Here is a 25381-nt window from a genome sequence, read left to right as displayed (position 1 = left end):
ACCTTCGGCGTCACAGGCAGAACTGCAAGCGTCCCTCTCTTCAACCAGCTAACTTTGGTTCCCTAGGGAGCAGCAGGCAGGCATCGAATGGCGACCTAGGCAAAAACTGCAACCGTCTCCTTCTTCGACCAGCTGCCCGTTAATGCGCGGTGGTTCCACGTGGCCGGACGCCTCCCGACCTGAGGCGACCTCCTTTTCTCAGGCGCGACTCACAGAGCGCACACGCGAAGCTGTCGGGCGGCCGCCCAGCCCGGAGGCGACTTCTCTCTGAACTGCGGGCGGCGGGCGAGGCGGGAGCCGCTCTTCGCCTTCTCCTCCGGGCGGCTTTGTTCCCGGGTCAGCGAGGCAAGCGGGGACAGGGCGGCTCTTCGGAGGCGAGGAAGTAAGTTGGAGTTCGTTCGGGCGCCTGGAAGGACTGAAGGGTCGGGTCCCTTCCCCGCCTTCGTTTCTTCTACCTGAATAAGAAATTATTATTTATTATTTTTATTTCTTGTTTATTCATCCTTCTTCTTCCATATGAATAAGAATTACAATTTATTCTAACGTATCACACAAGGATTGTGAAAAACTGCCCTGCAGGATGGGGAAGTGAAGCTTCCCAAGGCTTTTTTTTTTTTTTTTTTGCCTTCCGTCTGATATCTTCAGCCAAAGGTGCTATAATTTATTATGCCTTCATATTTGGCATCAAAACAATAACCAGGAAACTATTCTTGGGAGTTAAGGCTCAATAGGGCGGTAACTGCTTTATTTGGCTTGGCTGGGCAACTAAGGATAATGCAGAGCTGCATCTTCCTAATATGTAAATATATACACGCATGTATGTGTCATCCTCACAACATGCGCAGGTACGCCTACAGGAAACCTAGGAAGCTGCCTGTGGATGCATGTATTTTTTGGAAAGCTGAATTTTATTTTAACATCCTTGATCAAGTGTTAAGGGTTAGGGTTTTTCTTAACTAGGTCTGAAATTCTGTTACTGTAAAAAAATTTCTATTATTATTACAGTTCATTCTGAATCCAGGTTAATATAATTAGCAATGTTATTTTTCATGTGTAATATTAGTTTTAGATTAGATCCTGTGCAAAGTTTCTTTGGGAATGTAAAATTCCTCTAAATATTCATTATATTAATTCTTCTATACAAGAGGAATCCATATATGGAAACTTAAGTTCTGTGAACTTCACAGATGATGCTTTAAAATAGGTCCATAATTATTGCAAAAGACTATTGCATAAAAAGAAATATTTCCTTGAAAGGAAAAAAATATTGGGGAAAGGAAATATCTGCAATGATGTTGTACTATGTATAAACTACTGGAGACATAACTGTGCACTATCAATATTAGTAACTGTAAAGCAGAGAAATCTAGGCACAGTAGAATGTGGCATTGATAAACTGTACCCTTAATTGGGATTAAACAGCATGATTTTACAGTATTGTTATATGCGATTGCCATAGGATAATTTCATGCCACTAATCATCCAGCTAGACAAGTGTCGTTGGTGGAGGCATTATCAAACTTTTCAGGAAAGTTGTTCTCTCTGTTTCCTTCCCCTTCCTCCTCTGTGACTGAGAAGCACAATCCTGTTGCTTAGTGTGTGCATTTTGTGGTTTTGCTGGCATCACTTAAGGATGTATCTATTCTGCATGAAAGCAGGAATTCTGTTCAGCAACTAGAATCAACTAGATCAGTCTTCAGTTCCAATAATGTCCAGACAGGTTGAGCTATCCATTCAGAAGAAATCGAGTTGGAGAAGACTGTCCTAGGTTATTGATTGACTGATTGATTAACTATGAGCCATCAAGTCGTTGTTGATTCTTAGCAATCATATTCTCTCCCAGACTATCTAAAATTGGCCTTTTAGATCTCTCAGTGGTATCTTGGTTGTTCTCATAATCAGATCTCATCACTGCCCCAGTAGTGTCAGGTTAAAACATCTCCTGGATATTGGGTACATTTGTCTCATTTTGACTCTGTGATTGTTTTATAAAGGAAAGGACTCTCTTCATGAATGCTGTATGAATGGAAGGGTTTTGAATTTATTTCTTCAGGCTTGCTCCAAATGTATTCACAATCATTCACTTTGTCTTTGCTGTATGCCATAGTTCACATCAGGTGTAGAAAACCTGAATCCATCCACACGATGTACTGTAACTCCCTCTAGTAGTTTGTTGTCGTGTTGGCTTACTGTGGTTGAGGGTTTTTCAACTTCAGTAATTTTAAGATTGTGGACTTAAAAATCCCAGAATTTCTCATGCTAACTGGCTGATTCTGGAAGTCTGTAGTCCACATGTCTTAAAGATGTTGAGATTGAGAAAAACTGGCTTTGCAGACAGGAGTTATAATGGACAGCCCATCTCCTTAAAAAGATGGGTTTCTTTTGTTGTTCAGCTTCCTGAGATTTTTTAAAAAATCTACAGTATATAAAAAGCATTTATGAGGGTTCTCTGATAACCTATGATTGGCTATATTACATGAAAATAAATTTGTTCCAAGAGGTCTAATGAGGATGCATTTTTCTGTTTGTTGTCCTGACAACTATGACTCCACTGAGATGTTGATTAATTCAGAATTAGCTCATCAGTAGAAATTCAATTTCAGAATTAGCTCACCAGTAGAAAGAAATGGAAAATAATGTCTGAGATCAATGGCCTGGGATTAACTAAAATGAACCCATTTCCAAAATACTGGGGTGCTGGATGCATTCTGAGGTCACATTGTTCTTAACTGAAGATGCTGGAAATAGTTGTTCATCATCAAGAAGAGTTAAGAGTTAGTATTGTATGGAAAATTCAAGTTTCTTGTTTCTTCTCCAACAGGGCTACCAAATCTCAGTTGCAAAAATCTGAATGACCATTAGATGGCAGCAAAGAGTCAGAAAACTGTCTTTTTTTTTTTTTTTTTTTTTAAAGATGCTGCTAACCAAATGGGCCCTTGAAAGAAAAGACTCCCCATTTGAGAACAATTGCCTGCAGTGGTGTACAAGATGTCCCAAAGATGCTTTTTCAAGAGGCAACTGGACTTTCTGGTTTTTCTTTGAAGATATTTCACTTCTCATCCAAGAAGCTTCTTCAACTCTGACTGGACAGTGGGGAATGGAAGAAGAACTATCCAGTCAGAGCCTGAAGAAGCTTCTTGGATGAGAAGTGAAACGTCTTCGAAGGAAAACCAGAAAGTCCAGTTGCCTCTTGAACAAGCATCTTTGGGTCAACCATGACCTGGATGGCTGAGAATCTCCATAGATATTTAGGTGTACAAGATGGAATATTTATTTGAAGAGTTAGAATCTCTACCTTTTTTTCTTGAAGGACTAAGCAAAGTCACTGGGTTTAAGCAGTCTTAAGACCCCTCAAGTGGGCAGAATTATTGTTACTCTGGTATAGCTGAATTTGTTACCTGACTGGGCTTTTAACATATTTTTACTGGTTCCACCTAAATGCGTTGTGAGAACAGGATGTCTGTGAACCCAACTTTTGATTTGGTGTACCTTATTCTTATCATAGTGAATTAAGATTTGGTGTGATATTCCAACTGGCTCAGTACATAATCCAGGAAAAATATTAAATCTGCAGTATCATCAGAATGGTTTTTTTGCTCCTGTAAGTTTGCTTGCAATGTTCTCTTGCCATCTTACTCTTTACCATAACTGGAAAAATCAACTTATTCTTGGTATAAAAGCCCTGGTGGTGCAGTGGTTAGAGTGCAGTACTGCAGGCTACTTCTGCTGAGCAACGGGTACCAGCAATTTGGCAGATCAAATCTCACCAGGTTCAAGGTTGACTCAACCTTCCATTCTTCCCAGGTCAGTAAAATGAGGACCCAGATTGTTGGGGGCAATAGGCCGATTCTGTAAACTGCTTAGAGTGGGCTGTAAAGCACTGTGAAGCTGTAAATAAGTCTAAGTGCTATTGCTAAGTGCTATAGGTCTCTTCCTTCAAATATAGCTGCCAAAGCAACAAAGGAGTCAATTGATTGGATGCAATGAAAAATTCCACGGCTTCCAGATCTGTTGGTCACTCATAGAACTTTGGGAAAACAAAGTTTGGTTTAAGGCAGGGCCCCAAACTCAAATTGTCATGCAGTTTATTAGATTATGTGATTTTTCAGAACTACGTAGCCTGTGTTTCTTTTGCTGTTATTTACAGTTGTTAATACTGAAAGCAGACCAACACTCTCACCCAGTCGGTAAGCTTCTAAATTGCAAAATGAATGTAAACAAATACATTTGAAGGAGTTGCTGTGATTTGTGCAGGCTGGTATCGGGCGAAAGTTTAGGCAAATCCTGAATGGATTAGTGAGTGAAAGAAATGCCACAAGGAGTGTATGATCATGGATATAAAAATAGCTTTAGCTCTTTTGAATCTTGAGATCCAGAGTACAGTATTAGCTTGCAGACTCTCTTGGGCTTTAAATACTGGATAGTAATCTCAGAATTCCTACTGTAGTCTGGATTCTCAATGTGGAACATTTCCTTGGCATTCTGAAGGTAGAGGAGATTGCTTTTATGTGGGATCCTGGGGTCTGCACTGCTGAAATGTTGGGCCTTGATATATATGGGCAAGGTAGATTGGTGCTAATTGTAACCGACATGGACTAAGATGAGCATGGGTATGTGTCTGTGTATTCCGTGGAAATATATCTAGCAAAAATAATAGGGATTATCTTCCTTCCCTGCATGACCATCCAGTTAAAAGCTGCAAGAGCTTTTCTCTAATTCTAGTAGAAGAAGATTTCTCTATTCATACTACTATAGTCTTGCATTTCAGGGAACTAAGTTTATAGATATCAGAAAGCAAACTCTTTTTCAAAGAAATATCCAGGGATAAACCAGAGACTAAATGCAATTCTCAGCTTTCATACTGTATTTAGGCACACAGCTGCAGTTGTAGTTTTTTGCAACAACAACGTCTGTTTTGCTGTCACCTAATTCTATTCGATGATACCCTGACTGCTCTTTAGAAGGCCAGATCCTGAAGATGAAACTCAAGTACTTTGGCCACCTAATGAGAAGGAAGGACTCACCAGAGAAGAGCCTAATGCTGGGAATGATTGAGGGAAAAAGAAGAATGGGACAACAGAGAATGAGGTGGCTGGATGGAGTCACTGAAGCAGTAGGTGTGAGCTTAAATGGAGTCCAGAGGATGGTAGAGGACAGGAAGGCCTGGAGGAATGTTGTCCATGGGGTCACGATGGGTCAGACACGACTTCGCAATTAGCAACAATTCTATTCGAACCATACCTTACTTTTAAAAACATACTTCCTTTCTCTTTGGTCACATCTTTTAGTTCTTCTTTCCTTTGGGCTAAAATATTCTAAAATAGAAATTGGAACTTAGTTGACAAGTGTGATAAGCCTTGTACTTGATTGAAGTAAGCTGGGAGAATAAGTGGAATGAATGCTTAGGTAATAGTTCAGTGTTAGGTGAGTTATTGGATGGCTCATGGTTCTTTAATGTATTAATGGGTAAATGTAGAAGGAATGGTTCTTATGATATTAGAGATGTGACACTTAAGGATATGAATGTTCAGGTACTTTGGTATGCAGATATTATTGTACTGTTGGCTGGAAACCCAGATTACTTGCGGTAAAATGTTCCAAAGATTGTATGATGGAGCCGGCTGTATGGGTCTGGAAATTAATATATTAAAGAGCAAGATAATTATGTTTGAAAAAGAAATGTAGTAAACAGTTTCAAGTTAGATTCAAATGGCAAAAGTTGAGTTGGTGTATACATTCTGCAGGTTGGTAGAATGTTTATTAAAGAAGAATAACTATTAAGATATGCAAACACTGGTAGAAAGTTAGTTTATTATGATAAAGGACAGTAAGGAAACATTGAAAAGAGTGAAAATGGCTATTATAAGAGATCCCCTCTTCCATTTCACCTGTGGTAGAGTAGTGGCAAAGGTACTTCAAAGAACAAATGAAAATGTGAACCAAGGAAAAGGTTAATTTAAAATATTTCCTATTCATTAGAACCCCACTTGGGGGGACTGTGTACTTTGTATTTCAAAGAGGTGGGAGAATGGTTGACTAGTGTGACCAAAGGAAAAAAATACAAACATGAGAGGATCAGATGAGGAGGAGGTTGCCAAGCTGCTGCAGCTGCTTTTAGGAAAGGAACACAATACTTAATAAATCCATTTAAATAATTAGAGGCTGCATTATTTCATGTTTTTTTATGCCTTGAAAACAAAGCAATAGCTCTTTTGAAGCCTAGCTTAAAATCAGATATTGATTAAACTCTACAACTGGAGTTCGATGTTACCCTGTTTCCTGGGATTTGATTCTTAAACATTATATTGAGTTTAAAACTTGTAAACCTCCGTAGGTGAAATATATGCATTAGAAGGGAGCAGGAAAGAAAATAGAACATTGAAAACTCTAAAGCAGGGTTGTAAAATTCCTGGCCCATGGGCCGGATGTTTCACATGCTGGCCACGCCCATGCCCAGTTTAGCGAAGGGGGGGGGGAAGTCCCGATACATCACGTGATGCTGCCAGGACGACACATGTTTTGACACCTCTGCACTAAACTAGTCAACTTGTTAATTTATATTATTATTATTACATAGTTAAAGCATCAGGCTAGAAACCAGGAGACTTGTGAATTCTAGTCCTGCTGTAGGCACGAAGCCAATTGAGTGAACTTGAGGCCAATCCCTCTTGGTCATCCCTAGGAAAGAAGCAATGGGAACTACTTGTGAAATCTGACCAAGAAAATTGCAAGGACTAGTCCAGGCAGTCTCCAGGAGTCAAAATTGACTTGAAGGTATGCACATACCCCAAAATTATTATTACAGCATTTGCAAGACTCCTCTGAAGTGTTCCATAATCTAATGCCCTCTCTGCTGGCAAAGAAATATTGGGAGTTGAAGGCCGTCATGCCTATAAGATATCTTATGAGAAAGACATTGCCGCTTCATTTTTCACCTAAGGGACTGCTCTGAAATTCATGCTTCTTGAAAAGAGCACAGAAATCATTCCGCCAACAGTTGAAGTTAAATATACCCTACTGTAAATTACATCTCCTTGAGTTAAAAGCAATGAAAGTGATATAACTGCAGCAGGCTGCTTAAAGCCTTGCCAACTTCACCCAGAGATTAAAATCTTGCCAAAGAAATATCATTAAAGTAGAAGGTTGGTAATTGCAATGGAAGTTAAATCAAGGGATTTGTTTGAAATTGCTATTTTTCTTCAACTGCATTTTCACAGTGCTCACTTTATATAGTGATGGGTAGAAAACCTCTCCAGAAATTTGAGGTGGTTTAACAAAATAAGAGGCATTTTAAGATGCAAAAGAACCAATATGATGTTAACTGTCTCCTTGGATGCAAAGAGAGAATTATGAATCATGATGGTCATGTTCCTAAACTAGAATGGTACTATTTTTGTTTTGAACTGGGGAAAATGCATCTGTTCCAAAATATCCATTTTTCTAGTAGTATCCACAGCAAATTAAAGTGAGCTTAATTAAATAAAACTGTGCTAAAACACTTGGGATTTCTTAATACAACTTGAAAACAAAAGGAAAGCAACAGAATTATAGACATTTATTTTTGTTTTTCATCCTGTAACAATGAACATTGGATTCATTCACTGCACTCCTGTAAGTTGACAGGAAATAACACTGCTATCATGTCTCCCCTGACCCTTCTCTTCAATAGACTAGCCATGCCCAGTTCCTGTAACTCTTCATCATATGTTTTAGCCTCCAGTCCGGGTCATGTGATTGCCATTTTCAACATTCCCAAACAGCTTCTAAAAAGTAAGATCAATCGTGGAAACTGGATTAGTTTAATGACTGTGTGATTTGATAAATGGGTGCGGCAAAAAGATAATAAAATTGGGTGTGATTCACTTAATGATCACCAAGAGAAGTTAACAATTTAGCAACAGAAGTTCCAGTTGTGGTTGTAAGTCAAGAGCAACCTATGACTCGTTCTTTATCTGTTGTTTGGGTTATTAGATTTAAATACTACTTGACTCCAGAATTACTCTGAGCAACTTATAATTAAAATCATCACCATTATCTGGGAAAAACCCATCTGTGGCCATACAAGACAATTCCATATACTACTGAAATAAAGCACACCCAAGAGCTTAGAGGAGGGCAACCAGTTTTTTTAAAGAGTTATGGAACCATCTCACCGTGTAGGCCTCCTCCGAGTTCCATCTGCTGGCCAATGCCGACTGGCCACCACGCGGAGGAGAGCCTTCTCGGTGGTAGCCCCGACCCAATGGAACGATCTCCCCGTGGAGCTTCGTACCCTCACCACCCTCCAGACCTTCCGCACAGCCCTTAGAATCTGGCTATCCCGTCAGGCCTGGGGCTAAAGATTGTAACCCACCCGAATGGTATGAATGTTGCTTTTTAATCATGTACTGTCTTATATGTAAAAGTCTGTTTTCCCCCCCTTCCTTGATTGTGAGCCGCCCTGAGTCCCCCCAGGGAAAAGGGCGGCATACAAATAAACAATTCTAATTCCAATTCTAATTATAAGTGTAAGCCAGTCAGATCTTGAGAGGATGCTACTTCATGGTACAGGTGTCTCCACAGTCAAAGTGCACTTCCTGAGACCCAGTAAATGGCCTTGTTTTATGGTTGGGAAATTAAAACCATCAATTTTGCCTGATCTTACTAGAGGGGCAAAAACCATGGAAGTTAGTCCTTCCAAGAGCCTGGTCCTATGCCACGGAAGATTTTGTAGATGACAGTCAGAACTTTGTTTTTATTTATGAATTCAATTTATGCAGCTGTCCATCTCATTGTTATGACTTTGGTGGCCAACATTAGTTAAAAATGCAACATAGCAACAACATAACAATAAATACAGATGATAAACCATGAGCAGCCATCAACATCACCTGATTTATGTTGTATTTAGAATTTCACTGGCAACCAGGGCAGTCCATGGACTAGAGGTATCTCATGGTCATACTGAAGAATGCCTATTGCTGCATGAACAGCTCATTCTGGAGCAGCTGTAGCTTATGAGAATCTTCAATGGTATCCTCATGTTTTGCAGTGGTCCAGCTACGAGGTGATGGAAGGCATAATGACTATCAAGGGCTCATGATCCAGGAACAGATACAATTGGCACACTAGAGCAGTGTTTGTCAACCTTGTCAACTTGAAGATGTCTGGACTTCAACTCCCAGAATTCCCCAGCCAGCATTTGCTGGCTGGGGAATTCTGGGAGTTGAAGTCCAGACATCTTCAAGTTGACAAGGTTGACAAACACTGCACTAGAGGTCTACAAAATCCCTTTTGGTTACAGCTCCTACCTGCTGTTTAAGCAAGAGCTGTGAGTCTGAGGCAATTTGTAGATTGCATACCAATCTCAAATGATTAAGTTATAGGTAAAGGTTCTCTTCACATATACGTACTAGTTGTTTCTGACTCTACAGAGTGGTACTCATCTCTGTTTCAAAGCCGAAGAGCCAGCAGTGTCCGAAGACGTCTCCGTGGTCATCTGGCCAGCATGACTAAATGCTGAAGGTGCATTTTACTTGCATTTTTAATGTGCTAGGTTGGGAGAAGCTGAGACAAATAATGCAAGCTCATTCCGTTACATGGTGTTAGGGATTCAAATAGCCAAACTGCTGATCGACAAGCTCAGCGACTTAGCCACTGAGCCACTGCATCTTTTAAGTTATAGCCCCACCCAAACCTAAAAGTGGGAAATCTCCAGCTCTAGGGATCCCTAATATCCATAGCCACTTGATCAGACTGAACCTGAATCTGTTTCTCCTCATCCAACTCACACAACTTTCAGACATAGGAATAGGATGGAGACAGCATCATTTTGGCTAGATTGGGGTTGAAACATACAGCTTGGGTATCATCATTTTTTGATGATATCCAAGTTAAGCAGCAAGTGACTGCAGCCAGTGGCTTCATGTGAATGTTAAACAGAAAGGGAGAGAGCATTGAAGCAGCGCCAGCCTACAAGTAACGGGTCAGAATGCACCATCTCTCTTCTTATCAACACTGTTTGCGCAGTGTTGGTAAAAAGCATTCAGTGGTAACACTTGGGTAAACAGTACGTAATTAGAAGAGTGTGAACAGATGCCCTACAGGCCTGCAAGAGAGCCCAGTGCATCTCTAGTGGTTAAGGCACTGGCTAGAAACCAGGAGACTGATTTCTAGTCCTGCTCTAGGCACAAAGCCAGCTGAGTCACCTTAGGCAGGTCATTTTCTGTCATCCCCAGAAAGGAGGAAATTGCAAACTGCTTCTGAAATCTGGCCAATGAAACAGCTGGGACTAGTCCAGGCAATTGCCAGGAGTCAAAACTAACCTGAAGGTGTGTGTTACACATACACGCAGAGGCCTGCACGACAAATGAGGCAAGACTTGCTAGGATTGCATTTATTTATGATTATTTGCATCCCAGAGATGGTTTGAGATGGGTGTCTATGCAAATGGATAATAAACTAAAATAAATGAATGACTAAATAAATAGCATCTCTTTCCATTTAGGAAGGCATGCAGCTGGCAATATTTGGAGAAGTGGGAATATGAAAGCAAGCCATCTTCTAAACCGAAGATGGTTGAAATGACAGCCCTTTCGTTGACATTTCACTGATCTTTCACGTGACTTCATTGGTAAAATACATTTTGTTTCCTCTTTCCCTCAGCCTCCTGTGCGCTTAAAGTCTTCCTAGCATCCTCTGGTGTCACCCCTTTTCCCTGCAGCTACAACGGAAGGAACACAAGTGACATCATGACAGCAGAACTTTGCAAGAGTGCCCAAGCCTTTCCAGGTTGGAGCAGAAACATGGCTGACCAAAGGGTATAATAATGAATATCGCAACAGTTCAGTTCTTGGGCTGAGATCTGAATCAGAAGAAGAAGAAGAACCTCCACTCATCTCCCCTCTTTGACGTGATCAGCTATTCTAAGGGATCAGAATGTATACAGAATCATCAGCCCTGGATTTGTGTGAATGGTTAGAATCTTGAAACCCGAGTCCTCAGAAGTATTAAATTGGGTGCTGCACCACCATTCCCTGCTTAGGAGATAATGAATTTGTAGCTTTGATTGCAAATCTTTCACTAAACCTGCATATCATAAGCACTACCATTTTCCTTGGCAGTTAAAAATGGCTAATGAACATTAGAGGAAATGAATCCACTAACTATCGACTTTAATTGGAAGAAACTTGCCATCTCTGGCTACCCCAGAAATTCCATATACTCAATACTGAACTGATCTTGAACTCATGGCTGCTTCTACAATTGCAGGTTCTTTTTTAAGGTTTCCCTGGAATCAATTTATTATATCCCATGGATATGTGTCTTTCCCTGGACCATGAGTATAGTTCACTGCAATGGAGATCCAGGGAGCCACAGTAATGCTAGGTGGAATCATGAAGATAATGGAGAGAACAATGCTAATGAAGTTTTGAACACAGAAACACACCCAGGCAATCAACACCAACTGACCCCGTTTGAGAAACTTATATTAGATATGTCCCAGAGTGAAAAAATAGTAAAAGAATTAACTCTGGGAAAGAGGATTGGGTTTTACAGTATTAGAGGTAAAATTGGAAGTGGGAACTTCTCCCAAGTGAAACTTGGAATACACACTCTGACAAAAGGTAAGAACAATTCAGTGAATGGAATTTGAATTATGGAGGGTTCATGTAGGCCAAAGAGAAGACGCGAAACAATGTTGTTTGAAAAAGTCCCGTGTTATATGTGTCTCCCATATATTGGGAGTACATATACTCCCATATATACAGTACAGAAAAGATGTGTCTGTTCTGACCTAGGCTTCCCAAAAGCACGAAGCCGACTCCTCGTCCCAATAAAACCCCTTTAATTTAGTTTAAAGTGAATTCCTCTCCAGCAAAATCAAGGCAACAGTCTTTCAAGAGATTTCACAACTACAGACCTTTATCAGGCTTGGAGAATTGCCAGGCCAATATCTTCCAAATGCCACTCTGTAGAAAGACAATACTTGGCAAGAATTCAGGAACAGATCTTCACCCTAATGAATTGAACTAATTGTCTCCTGCAAACTCCACTCCCCTTTCGCTCCTTTTTATTCCCTATGGGAGAGGCCAGTCACCGTCCACTTGTGGCTTTACTCCTGAGTTGACCCTTTGTTTCTTAGCTGTTCCCTTCTCCTGGCAGCTCTGCGCATGCACACATTGAGAACAGGCGCCTGCTGTTGTTCTGCCCCATTGATGTCTGACTCCGAAGGCAGCTAATAACTGTCAGACAGCCCTGGCCCGTGACTCGTCAGAGCCTTCCCCAGACACCAGGACTGGCCCATGTTCCTCCCCAGCCTCTTCACTGTCTTGAGTCTGCTACCAGCTCCACTGGCTGATGGCAGGCCACAACAATGTCCTGAAAGCAGCAATTCAGGCTAAATCATCCCAATTAATGCAAAAGCTGAAAGATTAACGTATTTATTGACTGTTCTTTTAACATACTTTGTGCATACTTTGTGCACTTTTGTGCAGATGCAGTGGTTAGAGTGCAATACTGCAGGCTAGTTCTGCTGACTGCTGATTTGCCAGCAGTTTGGCAGTTCAAGTCCCACTGGCTCAAGGTTGACTCAGCCTTCCACCCTTCCATGGTTGGTAAAATGAGGACCCAGATTGTTGGGGGCAATATGCTGACTCTGTAAACTGCTTAGAGAGGGCTGTAAAAGCACTGTGAAGTGGTATATAATTCTAAGTGCTATTGCTATTTCTGTGAAGCTCTGGTGCTGGATCACGGAATTTCATGTAAGGCAAAGAAATAGTGAATGTTCTTTCATTTACAAGTTTGCAAAGTCTTTATTAACTGGTAGCTTACATTGCAATTTTCAGGAGCATTTCAAGAGAATCAATAATTCCAGCTGAACTGAAACATGGGAATAACTTGTAAAGGCAGCCCAAAGTGTGTGTTTTTCTTTTGCCCTATGCCTAACGCAGAAAAATTGGGTAAATCAAGTATATTTAGATTTTTTTAAAAAAAGACTTTAGGATAACTTTATTGTCACCTTGAATGTACACTAATCAACATACATTAAAATGAAATTTTGTTGCATACAGCTCTCAAAGGGTCACCACTTCCAATATACATTACATAAACATGACAAAATAAATATAAAGTTATGCATATACCCACATATATTAAGAGAAACAACACAGTCTAGTTCAGATGTATACATGTACATGGTGAGAAAAACAAATCTTGCGAGTTTACCAGGCAGGTGGCATAGGGAACAAAGCTGTTGCAGAATCTGGTAATCCTGCTAGAAATACTTCCAATGATAGATTTTTCTGTTACACAAGCAGGCTTGGATGTTCATGCTGGAGGACTAAATTAGGTTCAAAAGTCTTTGTAATCTCCACTACTAATCTTTGGATATGATAATCATAAGCCCCAAATAGCCAAGTATATCCAAATGATCAACGGAGATACCAGTCACATGTCAAGCTTAGTTGAAAAGCATCAGCAGAGGATTGTGCACAAATTGATCTACTCAGGTTACCTATTCAATTTTTCTATTTTTTTTCCTTTCTAAGTGGCAAGACTTACTTCACTTGGGGAGTCAAGATCTTCTTTAAAAGCTGATAATTGTGTAAAATAATGCGTTCAGGTTCATGTGAAGTTGATTTAAATTGGATTGTGGTAAAGACCTTTGAACGAATAATTTATCATCTCAGCAGGACAGAATTCTTCTCAATTTGTTATTCTTGAATAATGTTTTGTACTATTTTTCTTAGCCTTGTTGCCTAACAATGTGAACCTCAAAATGATATTTTCCAGAAAAAGTAGCCATTAAGATCCTGGATAAAAGTAAATTAGACTACAATACCAAGAAGCTCCTCTCTTCTGAGATTTCGAGCATGGAGAAGCTGCACCATCCAAACATTATCAGGCTTTATGAGGTCATGGAGACCTTCTCCAAACTGTACCTGGTCATGGAGTATGCTAATGGAGGAGAGCTTTTTGCTAAAATCATCTTAGATGGGAAGTTATCGGAAGAAAAAAGCAAGCACGTTTTTGCTCAGATTGTGTCGGCCGTTAAACACCTGGTGAGTCCTTTCTGTCTGGGGTTGATGAGTATGGTACAGTGGTGGGATTCAAAAAGTGTTAGTATTCGGTTCTGTGGGTGTGGCTTGGTGGGCATGGCAGGGGAAGGATAATGTAAAAGTTCCATTCCCTCCCCACTCCAGGGGAAGGATACTGCAAAATCCTCATTTCCTCCTGTTCAGCTGGGACTTGTGAGGCAGAGAATAGATGGGGCGGGGCCAGTCAGAGGTGGTATTTACCAGTTCTCTGAACTACTCAAGATTTCTGCTACTGGCTCTCCAGAACTGGTCAGAACCTGCTGAATACCACCTCTGGAGTGGTAGCTCAGTAGCTGCTGAAAACTAGATTAACTGTTAGAAAAATAGTAATTACGATTGAAAGCCAGGTATTGTAGTTCTTTGCCTTTCAATCTACTCTTTAAGGACAAGAGATTTTTTTTAGACTCTGCATGTCAAAGTTGTGCATGAAAAGGAAGTACATAGGGCACCACAATTTCTTCTGTTTAATTATTATAGCTAGGTGGAATCTATGCATTCTGATGAATGCATGTTGGTTACTGTTTTTATTATATGTGTCTTTGTTATTGTCTGCATTTCCCCTTCCCTGATTTTATGTGAGCCGCCCTGAGTCCCCTCAGGGAAAAGGGCGGCCTACAAATGTCAATAAAATCTAAATCTAAAAAAAATCTATTGTTTTATATAGTAGCAGCAATTCGTGGTTTTTTTTTTTTTTTGGAACACTATCATCTTCCCTGTATTTGTTAATTCCAAGTTACAGCCTGCTCCTCAATTTGAGAGTTCCCAGAGCAAGTAACAAACCCATATAGGCTACTTACTGCCCTAAGTTGTGACAAACACATTTTCTTTACCTCTTGCTCATACTACTGGCTTCTCTTGCAAGTTTCTCCTAATTGAAGGAGTTGCAAATCAGGGTGTGGCTTCCAAATTCAAGGAAGAAGACAAGGGACATGAGTGGTACCTGACAGCCGTGTATTCAATGCTAAGCCATATGATTAAGGCAAGGGGACAGAAGTCTGCTAGGTGTGGTCTAAGATACCCAGTTACATTCCTCAAAGTGACCAAACCATCTCTGCCCACCTCTTGAATGTTGCTTCTCTCCATACTGTTTCTGAGCTGATTCCTCCCGTCCTTTTGTTAACCTCAGATCCCTTTGAACATCCACTCGCTTGCATCCAATACTGCAGCATGCTCAGTACTCTCTAATTCTTCATAGCCCCCATTGCTCTGCCTGCCAGCTCCACCTGCTGTGGGTTTCTTCAGCTGCTATTTCCTTCGCCTCTTCACATATTCCTAAACCATCTCAATCTGCCTTCACTCAGACTATGTGGCCAGAACTGATCGCATTGTTCAGTGTTTCCCAGCCTGTCTTCCATTTTCCTATATTGCTTATAGAATCATAGACTTGTACACTTTGGAAAGGACTTTGGAGGTCCCCACTCAGAGCTGAAATTCTCAGATCATTCCAGACAAGTGGTTATTCGATCTTGAAAAACTCAGCCCAGGAGAAAATGCAAGGGAGAGATTACAATATCCTTAAGGAAGCTTGTAAAACAGTCCTCCTGATGATTTTGCACAGAATTCTTAACACACTTTATTACTTCTCGCATTTCTGCCTTAATGCTTTTATTAAAAATTCTAAATTTGCATTTTTAGCACAGATAGAGTTTAAAACCCTAAAAAATGAATGAGTTTCCATATTGCACCATCTCCCTTGGCTTTTTGCTTATATCTATACTTTTAAATTCTACTCTGCAGCATGAGAACAACATAATTCACCGGGACCTGAAAGCCGAAAACATCTTTTACGCCAGTAACACGTGTGTGAAGGTGGGAGATTTTGGATTCAGCACAGTAAGTCAAAAAGAGGAACCCTTGAACACCTTCTGTGGTTCTCCTCCTTATGCCGCCCCGGAACTTTTCAGAGATGAAAATTACATTGGGGTTTATGTGGATATCTGGGCCCTAGGAATCCTCCTGTATTTTATGACCACAGGGTTCATGCCATTCCAAGCAGACACGGTGGCCAAGCTAAAAAAGTACATTCTTGGTGGGATATATAGTGTGCCACCATTCCTGTCTGAACCTTGCCAGAGACTGATTTGGGCGATCCTACAACCAGTTCCATCAGAACGCTGGTCCATCGACAAAATTATGAACAGTGAATGGATGAATGGTGTGCAGTATCCCGAACCCTTGGAACCCTTTAAGTTGGATCCCAGTTTTTTGTCAGAGGACAAAACTCTCCAGAAGGAAGAGGCTGAGGTAAAAATCATTTTGAACCATTTGGGAATCACAGAAAAGCACATTCAGAATAACCATGGGACAGATTACTACACCTCAGTAACTGGGACTTACAGAATTGTTCTTCACCGAGTGCAGAAAAAACGGGCCATGGAAATTGTCCCTCTCGTCAGCCAACCTGAACTTAAGAAAGAAAGGTCAAAGAAAAATCTGTGTCCCTATCAGGGTCACAAATATTCATCAAAACTCTGTTTGATTTTATAAAGCACCTTCCTCGATTAGTCTGACACAACATATTTTTTTTTAGAATTTTATCCCACCTTTATTACTTTATAAGTAACTCATGGCAGTGAATATGTGCAATACTCCGTCTTTCCCCTACAACTCCTCTTTGAGGTGGGTTGGGCAAAGGGAGAATGACTTTTTGGAGTCCTTTTGTTTGGTAGCAGTGAAGTCCTTGCCCTGAGCATTTTTGTGATTTTGAAAAATTAAAAAGGATGCCTTAAAGCTCCTAATGTATGGTTTCCATTCCCAAAACGTAATGCCAAAGCCTATGCATTCTGTGATTTAATTCTTTTTGTAGGCTATTTTTAGACTTCAAAATCTGTCTGAGGAGAAGATAAAACTCCGTTTTTGGAGGAACACTGCTGCATAGAATTGTGTTGCATTTGTTGGGATAGATGCAGGCATCAGCTGGTTAATGTCCTAAATAAACACAACATTTGCTCTCCTCCCACCACATTTATTAACGTAGGACGGTAATTCTCAACTTTTCATGTCTTATCGCACTGCTAAGAAAACAAACCAGTCATTTTAAAAAGCCACTTTTTCTGACATGCCTATTATTTTATTAGTATCATTGTTGACCAACTGCTATAATTGTAAAATAAATTGCTTTTTTTGTTCTCTTGACTTTATTACTTTTATAAGCAATTCATGGCAGCAAACATATCATTCTCCTTCTACAACAATCCTGCGAGGTGGCTTAGACTGAGACTGTCCCAGTCACCCAGCCAGCAACTTTCAGCTTACTACCTTAACTATTACACCAAACTGTGTCTCAAAGAAGAGCCAGTTGGGAACTAACATCCCATTTGCCATGATGGGACAAGTCTTTCCTTAACATCCAGATAATGAATGGCAAGAGAAATTGAAGCACTATTCGGCATAAATCCTAACAATAACATTAAAAATAGTCTTCAACTTACAACCTTCTGCTAAGTGACCATTCAAAATTACAATGGCAATAAGAAAAATAATTTATGCTTGCTCTTTGCCCTTATAATTGCAGCATCCTAACAGTTACATGATGAACATTTGGGCATTTGGCAGCCAGTATGTATTTATGACACTGCAGCATCCCTGGGTTATGTGATCTCCATTTGTGACTTTCCCAGACTGCTTGACAAGCAAAGTCAATAAGAGAAGCCAGATTAGCTCAACAACCATGTGATTAACTTAACAACTGCAGTAATTGTTGCAAAAAAATGTCTCAAATGAGTTTGCTTAGCATTGGAAGTTTTGATCCCAAGTGTCGTTATGTCAAGGATTACCTGTACACCAGGGGTGGGTTGCTAATCCCGTTCCAACCGGTTTGGTTGGAACGGGGCCGGCGGTGTCCTCATGCACGCGCGCAGTTCATGCATGCGTCTTAGCGCCTGCGCGATGCTCCAGCTGCTCGTGCAGGCGCTGTATGTGTCATCCAGCTGCTCGCAGAGAATCGCGCAGGCGCTGTATGTGTCATGCGCCTGCGTGGAAGTGCAGAAGCCTTCAAAGACCGGTAAGGAGCGCGGGTGGGCGGGTGGGCCCTTCGCCGTTCCCGGAAGTTACTTACTTCCAGGTTCGCCGACCAACCGGTTCGCGGGGACCGCCGCGAACCGGTTGAAACCCACCCCTGCTGTACACCCTATAATAATGAGACAAAGCTTATTATCCCAAAGTCTTTGCAGAAAGAGTCTTCTAAGCCCAATCCTGTTGGAAGATTGCTCCAAGCTCCCAACTGCAGCAAAGGCTCTGGTTGCTTTGCCTTAACGCAACTGGAGACCAATGGCTTTGCTTTGGGCTTGCCTTTCTTTTGAGCGCTTCCTGGATTCCAAAAGGAGAGTCACCATATTAATTAGTGGGTTGCAAAATGCTGCTTTAGGAACTGGTTTAGGTGATTGCACAAGTTTTAAATACACCATTAACTTTTTAAAAATACATCATTATAGGTTTGTTTGATAGAGTGTGTATGAATACTTTGTTGTCAACTCCGCCCCCCCCCCTCTAAAGCTGCAACCAGTGAGACTGCTTGGAGGGCAAGAAGTCGTCACTGTGACTGTATCATATATAAGAGAACAGAAAAAATGGGCTTCAGTTACATGGAAGACTTAAGAGTTTAATGGAATGAAGAATAAAAAACCTTATTGTGTGCCACATATTGCAAACCTGCGGCAGCAACAGGAACAAAAGCAATTAGCCACTGCTGTTAGTCTGCACTGTCACATGCACAGCCCAGCTCGTGGCCTGGCGCACATCTTTCACACTTTTACAAATTTCCTGATGGTTAGAACAATTAATCAGTGGAACAACTTGCCTCCAATAGTGAATGCTGACGTTTTTTCAGAAAAGATTGGACAACCATTTGTCCGAAATCATACCGGGTTTCCTGCCTGAGCAGGGGGTTGGACTATAAGACCTCCAAGGTCCCTTCCAGCTCTCTTATTTTGTTGTACTTTCAATGAAGAAAGCAAAGCATTGCTGTTTCTAATGGGAATATGCAATTGTGAAATAGCTACTTAATCATTCTGGACATTGTATGGCTTATTTATAGATGTAGAACAGTGGTGGGTTTCAAAAATTGTTCGAACCTATTCTGTGGGTGTGGCCTCCTTTGTGGGAGTGGCTTGCCGCCCATGTGACTGGGTGGGAGTGGCTTGCCGCCCATGTTACCGGATATGAAGATGCCGAAGACACTTGTCAGAACCACCTTAAATTACCTCACACACAGCACTGGCATGCATCTTTGGTTTGCGTTAGAACAACTTCAACACACACAATGATCTGATTGCACCACAATTACAGTAGTCATCCTTACCTTTCACAGAGGCACTGAGTTTTATAAATATGAGCATGATAGTGTAGAATAATCATATCCAAGGACCAGTGGTGGGTTTCAAAAAAAGTTTGGAGCCTCTTCTGTAGGTGTGGCCTGCTTTCCGGGTCCACTGGTGGAACCTCTTCTAACCGGTTCGGTAGATTTGACGAACCGGTTCTACCGAATAGGTGCGAACTGGTAGGAACCCACCTCTGATGTAGAACAATATTCCACAATCGTGACAACTTTAAGATACATAGACTTCAACTTCCAGAATTTCCCAGTCAGTCTTAAATTCTAGGACTTGAAGTCCACATACCTTAATGTTGCCAAAGTTGAGAAACACTGGTGTAGACACTACAAATAAGGACAGCAGGTTGAAAAGAGGGTCCTGCTAGACCAAGAGAGGATGATACGGAGCAAGCTGGAATACTAGCAGTGGACCTATCCTATCCTACAACATGCAGATATCCAAGAGGGGAAGCACTTGTAAAGTTAGAAATCTGGGACCAAGTTGAATATCACATTTGTGTAGTCCAGTGGTAAGTTGCAGGTGGTACGCCCCAGTACGGGCGTACCGGAGCCTGCCAGGAGCACCGGGTACTGTTCCAGTATGGTGCTCTGGAGGGCCCACCCGTGCGCCTTACCTGTCTTTAAACCCTTTGGCGCTTCCGCGCATGCGCATACAGTGCAAGCAATGCTCTGCCGAGCAGCTGGAGCATCATGGAGGCTTGTGGAGGCGTTGCTGGATGGTAAGATACATACACACGCTGTGCATGTTCATGTGGAGGATGCTGGGCCCTGTTGCAACCATACCGGGATCCGGCACCCACCACTGGTCTAGTCATCCTATCTGGAGAGCCTGACATGAATGAAACTATAGGATTAAAATATGTTGTCCCTTGTTGAAGTCTTGAGCCAGGTCACAATCTGGTATTTTCTTAGTAATCATTTTTGTTTTTCTGGATGGGAAACTACATTAACTATGTTTACTCCCAAAAGTGCTTTTTCAAGAGGCAACTGGACTTTCTGGGTTTTTTTTTTTTTAGAAGTTTCTCTTCTCATTCAAGAAGCTTCTTCACTTCACACGTCTTCAAAGAAAAAAACAAAATCCAGTTGCCTCTTGAAAAAGCACCTTTGGGACAACCATGACCTGGACGACTGAGAATCTCCATAGATATTTTGCTATGTTTAATATATATGCCCTTCAGTACCGACTCTGAAAACAACACATCATTTGGTTTTTAAACTCTAAGCATCATAATTCTCATGAAAACACAGTATTTTTCCATGTAAATTTTCATTCAATCATCAAACAACAATGGTAGGAAAGTCTTTAAAACCCACTGACTTAGGTATGTAGATCCAAGAAAAACATCTAGCAAGTCAAGAGAAAGCTATAGTTACAGATGCTCTGGTGGGCTAATATTTTCTCTACTGTTAGCTGAAGCCACTGAGAAGCGGCTTCCTGGGAATCTCAGCAGGAAAACCAAAATGATGCCAAGAGTATGATTTTTAAATTGGGGTACTCCCACCTCATTGGATCATCTAACATGCCCAGGCAGATGGACCAGTTTTTCACCCTGAATTAACAAGCATTCATTAATGCCTGGATGTAATGCTTTTATAAAACACTAGCCGTCTCTGTGTAAATACAATTTTAAAACATGTAATCTGTAGATACTATTTAGATTGCTTCAAATATTTGGTGTTTACAAGTTGGTGATCCCAACTCCAATGGGAGTGGAATTCAACAGTAGTTATGTTTAATATCCATGCTTTTGTTTTAAATGTAGATCAGGGGTGTCAAATTGGCAGCCCATGGGCCAGATGTGTCACACGCAGGCCACGCCCACCCCAATTCCACAAATGGGGAAAATGTGAAATGTCATGTGTTTGACACCCGTGATCTAGATCATATATAGATGTTGCCTTTCCCATAAATTTGTCTGATTCTCATGTCCATTGATGGGAGTTCATAAATCATAGTAACTCATTGTTTGTTGAATAAGTCATGGTTAGCTGAACGTACCCAACACATTATACCATTTACAAATTGCATACCCCAGGGCTGAGTTTGTATCAGTGCAAACAAGCACACGAAGTACATTATGGCTTAGTAAGATATATGATCTCATGAATGTTGTAGGCTTTCCATTTTTGGAGTTTTTAGGAAACTGTACAGCCATTTCCCATGGATAGTTTAACTGGTTGGCCACGCATTGCAGAGGGTTGAACTGGATGATCCTTGTTGTCCTTACCAGTTCTATGACTCTGATCCATCTATTCTCACCACACTACTGTGCTGACACTCTTGACATTACAAATGGGAATGAACTATAAATATTCAAAATGTTTCTGGGTTAAGGTCAGAAGCATGTTCTCCAAAAGGCAATTTCCTCGCGTTAACATTTTCCTTTAGATATGGAATTGTATTAGAACACAGTTGAAATAGAAAAGCATTAAAAATATCAAGCTGAAAAAAATCAGAAGACACATCCCCCCCCCATTAAAATAGGATGAAAAGAGAATCCTAATTTTCTCCCTCCCCCCCATACTTTCACATGTTTGAGACAGAAAGTAGTAGCTGATTTAGCCTCTCAACCAAATCCCCAAATCCATTTGTTGAATCAGATCCCTCTAAAATGATGATGCAGAAGAGGACATGCCAAAACGTGCTGATTCCAAAGCATGTATAATCTGAATGTAAAACAGCAGCCTGAAGGCAATAGCCATGTTAATTTTTTTTGCAGTAACACCCGTAATTTTGCAGCACTTCAAAGATCATTTTATTTTTACAAGGCTCGTGTACTTTATGCATCTGGACCAGGATTCAAGAAAGTATACACATAGAACTAGGCTAATCTTTAAAGCACCATAGCATCCATTGCAAACTTGGATGACTTATTGGCTTAATTATGTAGATCTGTCTTTGGAAATGCCTGCTATTAATTCCTTGTTGACAGGTTCATAGGATATAAAGCATAACTTCATTGACACAAAAGATTCAAAGAGTTTTAACATTTATTTTTACAAGGCATTTGCCTCATTGCTTTGTGAGGTTTATAAAGGTTAAATTTGTGCTACAGTTTTCTCAGCCTATCCATCGCCTGCAATGGACTGGATACATTTCTGACATAAAAATGAATCCCACAGTTCTTAAGCCACCAGTTTAATCAGTTAATGTTAAATCAAAGGATATACATATGTAGAGATTGCCAAACCTTTGTCACTTTAAAAAACAAAAACTGTGTAACACAAGATCACATCTTGTGATGTTTGCACAATCTGCATTAGTTCTTCAAGTTTTATTAGACAATGCTTTTTGAACTATTTTAAAAAAGGAAAAGGAACCAAAACAGAAACTTCAATGTAAATGCATTATATTCTATAAGCCAAGAAGATTTCTCTCTCTCTTAAGTTCCAGTTCATCCAAAAGGCAAATGGATTCTCTCAGTGAAGCCTATATTTGCAAAGGTTCAAACGCTTAGTGTGATGGGAGATCTACAGAAATTATTGAATTATGCTTAAGGATAACTCACAGGCCAAAAATCAGCTTACACGTAATGCATTTCCCTTGACTAATGCTCTACGTTTTTGCTGTCCAAGATTGGCAATCAAGATAGGAGCCACATCTAGCAAGCCAGACGCATTATTTGGTGACTTGTGTTCAAGAGGCATGTCTGCTTTTAAGTACTTGGAGTTGGCAGCCTTTGAGTATGCTTTCAGAGGTGAAACTGAATGTTACATAAGCCCGAAATATCAAACAACTTATACAAGTGCAAAGCCACAGATATTCTCGCAGAACAACTTTTCAACACAACCCTAAAACAGCACAAAATGTTCAGGATCATTGATCTTGGATTGAACATCTGATCAGATCTTTGTCACCTGGAAGCCAATGATACAAACCCTACTCTTGAGTAACCTTTATAAAAGATTACAAGGGAGAGGTTCCAAGAAATTTATTTTCCAACCATTTTTTAATTAAATGGCCATTATCCGGACAGTACTTTCAGTGAAGAAAATCTGCTCAGAACAGAAACATTGTATTTGGGAGAAGGGAAGCAAAAGGCGTTTACAAAAGTGTAAACACACACATACACAAACTGGAAGCCATCTTATCAATAGTTACATGCCTGCAGCTTTCTTGATAGGGTAGAAAGAACAACTGGAAAAAAACCCCACTATATCCAATTATTAGCACCTTGAAGAACAAGTGAGTTGCACTGACCTAAAAAATGTGGGGAATTCTGAAAAGTGGAATCAGAGTCATATTTAAGATTTAGGGCATTTTTATTGTTAAGGCACATAGGACCCTAACACTAAGATCAAATAGATATATGAAAGACTTTAAATCACAATAACTGATCGCAATAATGAGTTTTATAACAAATCTGGCTTCTCCTCTGGAAACTAGTTTCAGAAAATGTTATATAGATCTTAGTCAAAAAAGGGTAGGAGGAGGACGACAACTGAAGTGACATAACCTATTCCTGAATCATGACTATTTTTTTTTTAATAAAAACTATGTTTTCACAAAGAGCCCTTGGTAATTTTAATTCCAAGAAGCACAAGAACTTTAGTGTTATTAAACTACATACATCAACAAACCGCATCAGACAACAGAGTGTCAAGCTTAACACTTTTCATGCCCCAGTTAAGCAGTATTGTACAGCTGAATGTGGGTTATAACAGGTTAATCCCATGTATGTCCCCATGTTCCCCATATCTAATTGGCTTCCACCTCACAGAGGCGTCTTAATGTTCCCCATTAGAAAGGGTAACAGCAACTGCTTCAGTGTCCATTTTTGCAGGAATTCGTGGTACTTTCTTGGCAGGGCTGGGAATATGCTAGGAAAGGAGAAAGAAGCCATAGATTAGAACCCATTAAAAAAAAAAAAAAGCTGACAGTTATTTTAAATGTGTGTTTCAAAACGTAATGAGAAAACCTAATAACACACAAGGAAAGAGTAGCATAATAATAAATACATGGTTGTAGATACTTGAGCTACATAGTACTAAATACTGTTCAGGCTGAATTCTGGGAGTTGAAGTCCATGCATTTTTAAGTTGCCAAAGTTGAAAAATGTTAGTAATGTTAGTGCAGACAATTCTCTATAAAGCATAACCAAGTCAGAGGTGGGTTTCTACCAGTTTGCACCAGTTCGGGCTAACCGGTAGTGGTAATTTGGCCTCGGTTGCAGAATTGGCAGCGACCCCGGCTGGCCACGCCCCCAAACCATTTCCCCGGTCTGTGCTGCCATTGCCATCATGTTTTTAGTAGTTTTTCATGTTCGTGCATGCGCAGAACAATTTACAGTGAATTGTGCATGTGGGCAGTGAACCAGTACTGACGTTGGTAGGAACCCACCCCTGAACCAAGTGGCAGTTTCAGTTCTCTGGACTGAAGCACATGGGGAGAGAACAGGTCAAAGCCCAGCACATATTGGGGGTGGCAATATATTCTCAACTGAATAATTGAACAATGAATGCCAAAAATCCCCTAGAAAACCATGCCCCAGATTTAAAGGACATCGGTGACAATAAATTATAATTAGGTAAGAATTGGATAACAGCATGAAATAATCTGGCATGCTTTAAAATTTGGAGAATGAAAACAAATAATTCTGAGTATTATGTTCCAAATTTAATGAAAGTCCAATTTATAATTTTTGGACAATATATAGAGCCACAAAAACTAAATGGAGTACGTAGGGGAAATTGAACTGTGTACATGTGAGAGAAGATTCTCTTTTACATTAGCTCAAGAAAGTGAGAATACACATGATTTAATAGGATTTAAGACTCTGATTTGCTAGAATAACAAATACAGACGCACTTTGCTACGTGTGCTTGTTGCACAGCTCTTTATTTTGTAGGAGATAGAAATACGAAAGAGACAATTAAGAGAAAACAAACATGCAAAATAGCAGGGAAATGTGTTTAGAGAAAGCAAGCAGACTGCTGCACTTCTTCCCACAAAAATACCCTTCCTTTGAGT

The 25381-nt window shown here is 40.4% G+C and overlaps 2 protein-coding genes across 3 annotated transcripts in view; one reads left to right on the top strand and one right to left on the bottom strand.

Annotated features, from left to right (window-relative positions):
* The first annotated feature begins 160 nt into the window (after positions 1 to 160).
* On the top strand, positions 161 to 17886 carry NIM1K (NIM1 serine/threonine protein kinase). Its single transcript, XM_032212692.1, has 4 exons — positions 161 to 382; positions 10645 to 11606; positions 13774 to 14042; positions 15816 to 17886. The coding sequence occupies exons 2-4, from the start codon at positions 11318 to 11320 to the stop codon at positions 16563 to 16565; spliced, it is 1308 nt and encodes a 435-aa protein (XP_032068583.1). The 5' UTR covers positions 161 to 382; positions 10645 to 11317; the 3' UTR covers positions 16566 to 17886.
* Positions 17887 to 22383: 4497 nt separating this feature from the next.
* HMGCS1 (3-hydroxy-3-methylglutaryl-CoA synthase 1) overlaps positions 22384 to 25381 on the bottom strand; it is a 29701-nt gene continuing 26703 nt past the window's right edge. For both annotated transcript variants that reach the window (XM_032213471.1, XM_032213470.1), the window contains exon 10: positions 22384 to 24231. In XM_032213471.1, the coding sequence (XP_032069362.1) occupies positions 24139 to 24231 (93 nt within the window). In that variant the 3' untranslated portion in view covers positions 22384 to 24138. The remainder of the gene's footprint in view (positions 24232 to 25381) is intronic.

The sequence above is a fragment of the Thamnophis elegans genome, chromosome 3 (genome assembly GCF_009769535.1).
Source record: "Thamnophis elegans isolate rThaEle1 chromosome 3, rThaEle1.pri, whole genome shotgun sequence".
Classification (NCBI taxonomy): domain Eukaryota; kingdom Metazoa; phylum Chordata; class Lepidosauria; order Squamata; family Colubridae; genus Thamnophis; species Thamnophis elegans.
The sequence above is the reverse complement of the archived record's forward strand: the minus strand, read 5'-3'. Positions and strand labels throughout refer to the sequence as shown.

Coding starts and splice junctions, on each gene's coding strand:
- NIM1K (XM_032212692.1), top strand. CDS start 11,318: ATGAGTATAGTTCACTGCAATGGAGATCCAGGGAGCCACAGTAATGCT. Junction 11,607..13,773: donor AATACACACTCTGACAAAAG/GTAAGAACAATT, acceptor GATATTTTCCAG/AAAAAGTAGCCATTAAGATC. Junction 14,043..15,815: donor TGTCGGCCGTTAAACACCTG/GTGAGTCCTTTC, acceptor TCTACTCTGCAG/CATGAGAACAACATAATTCA.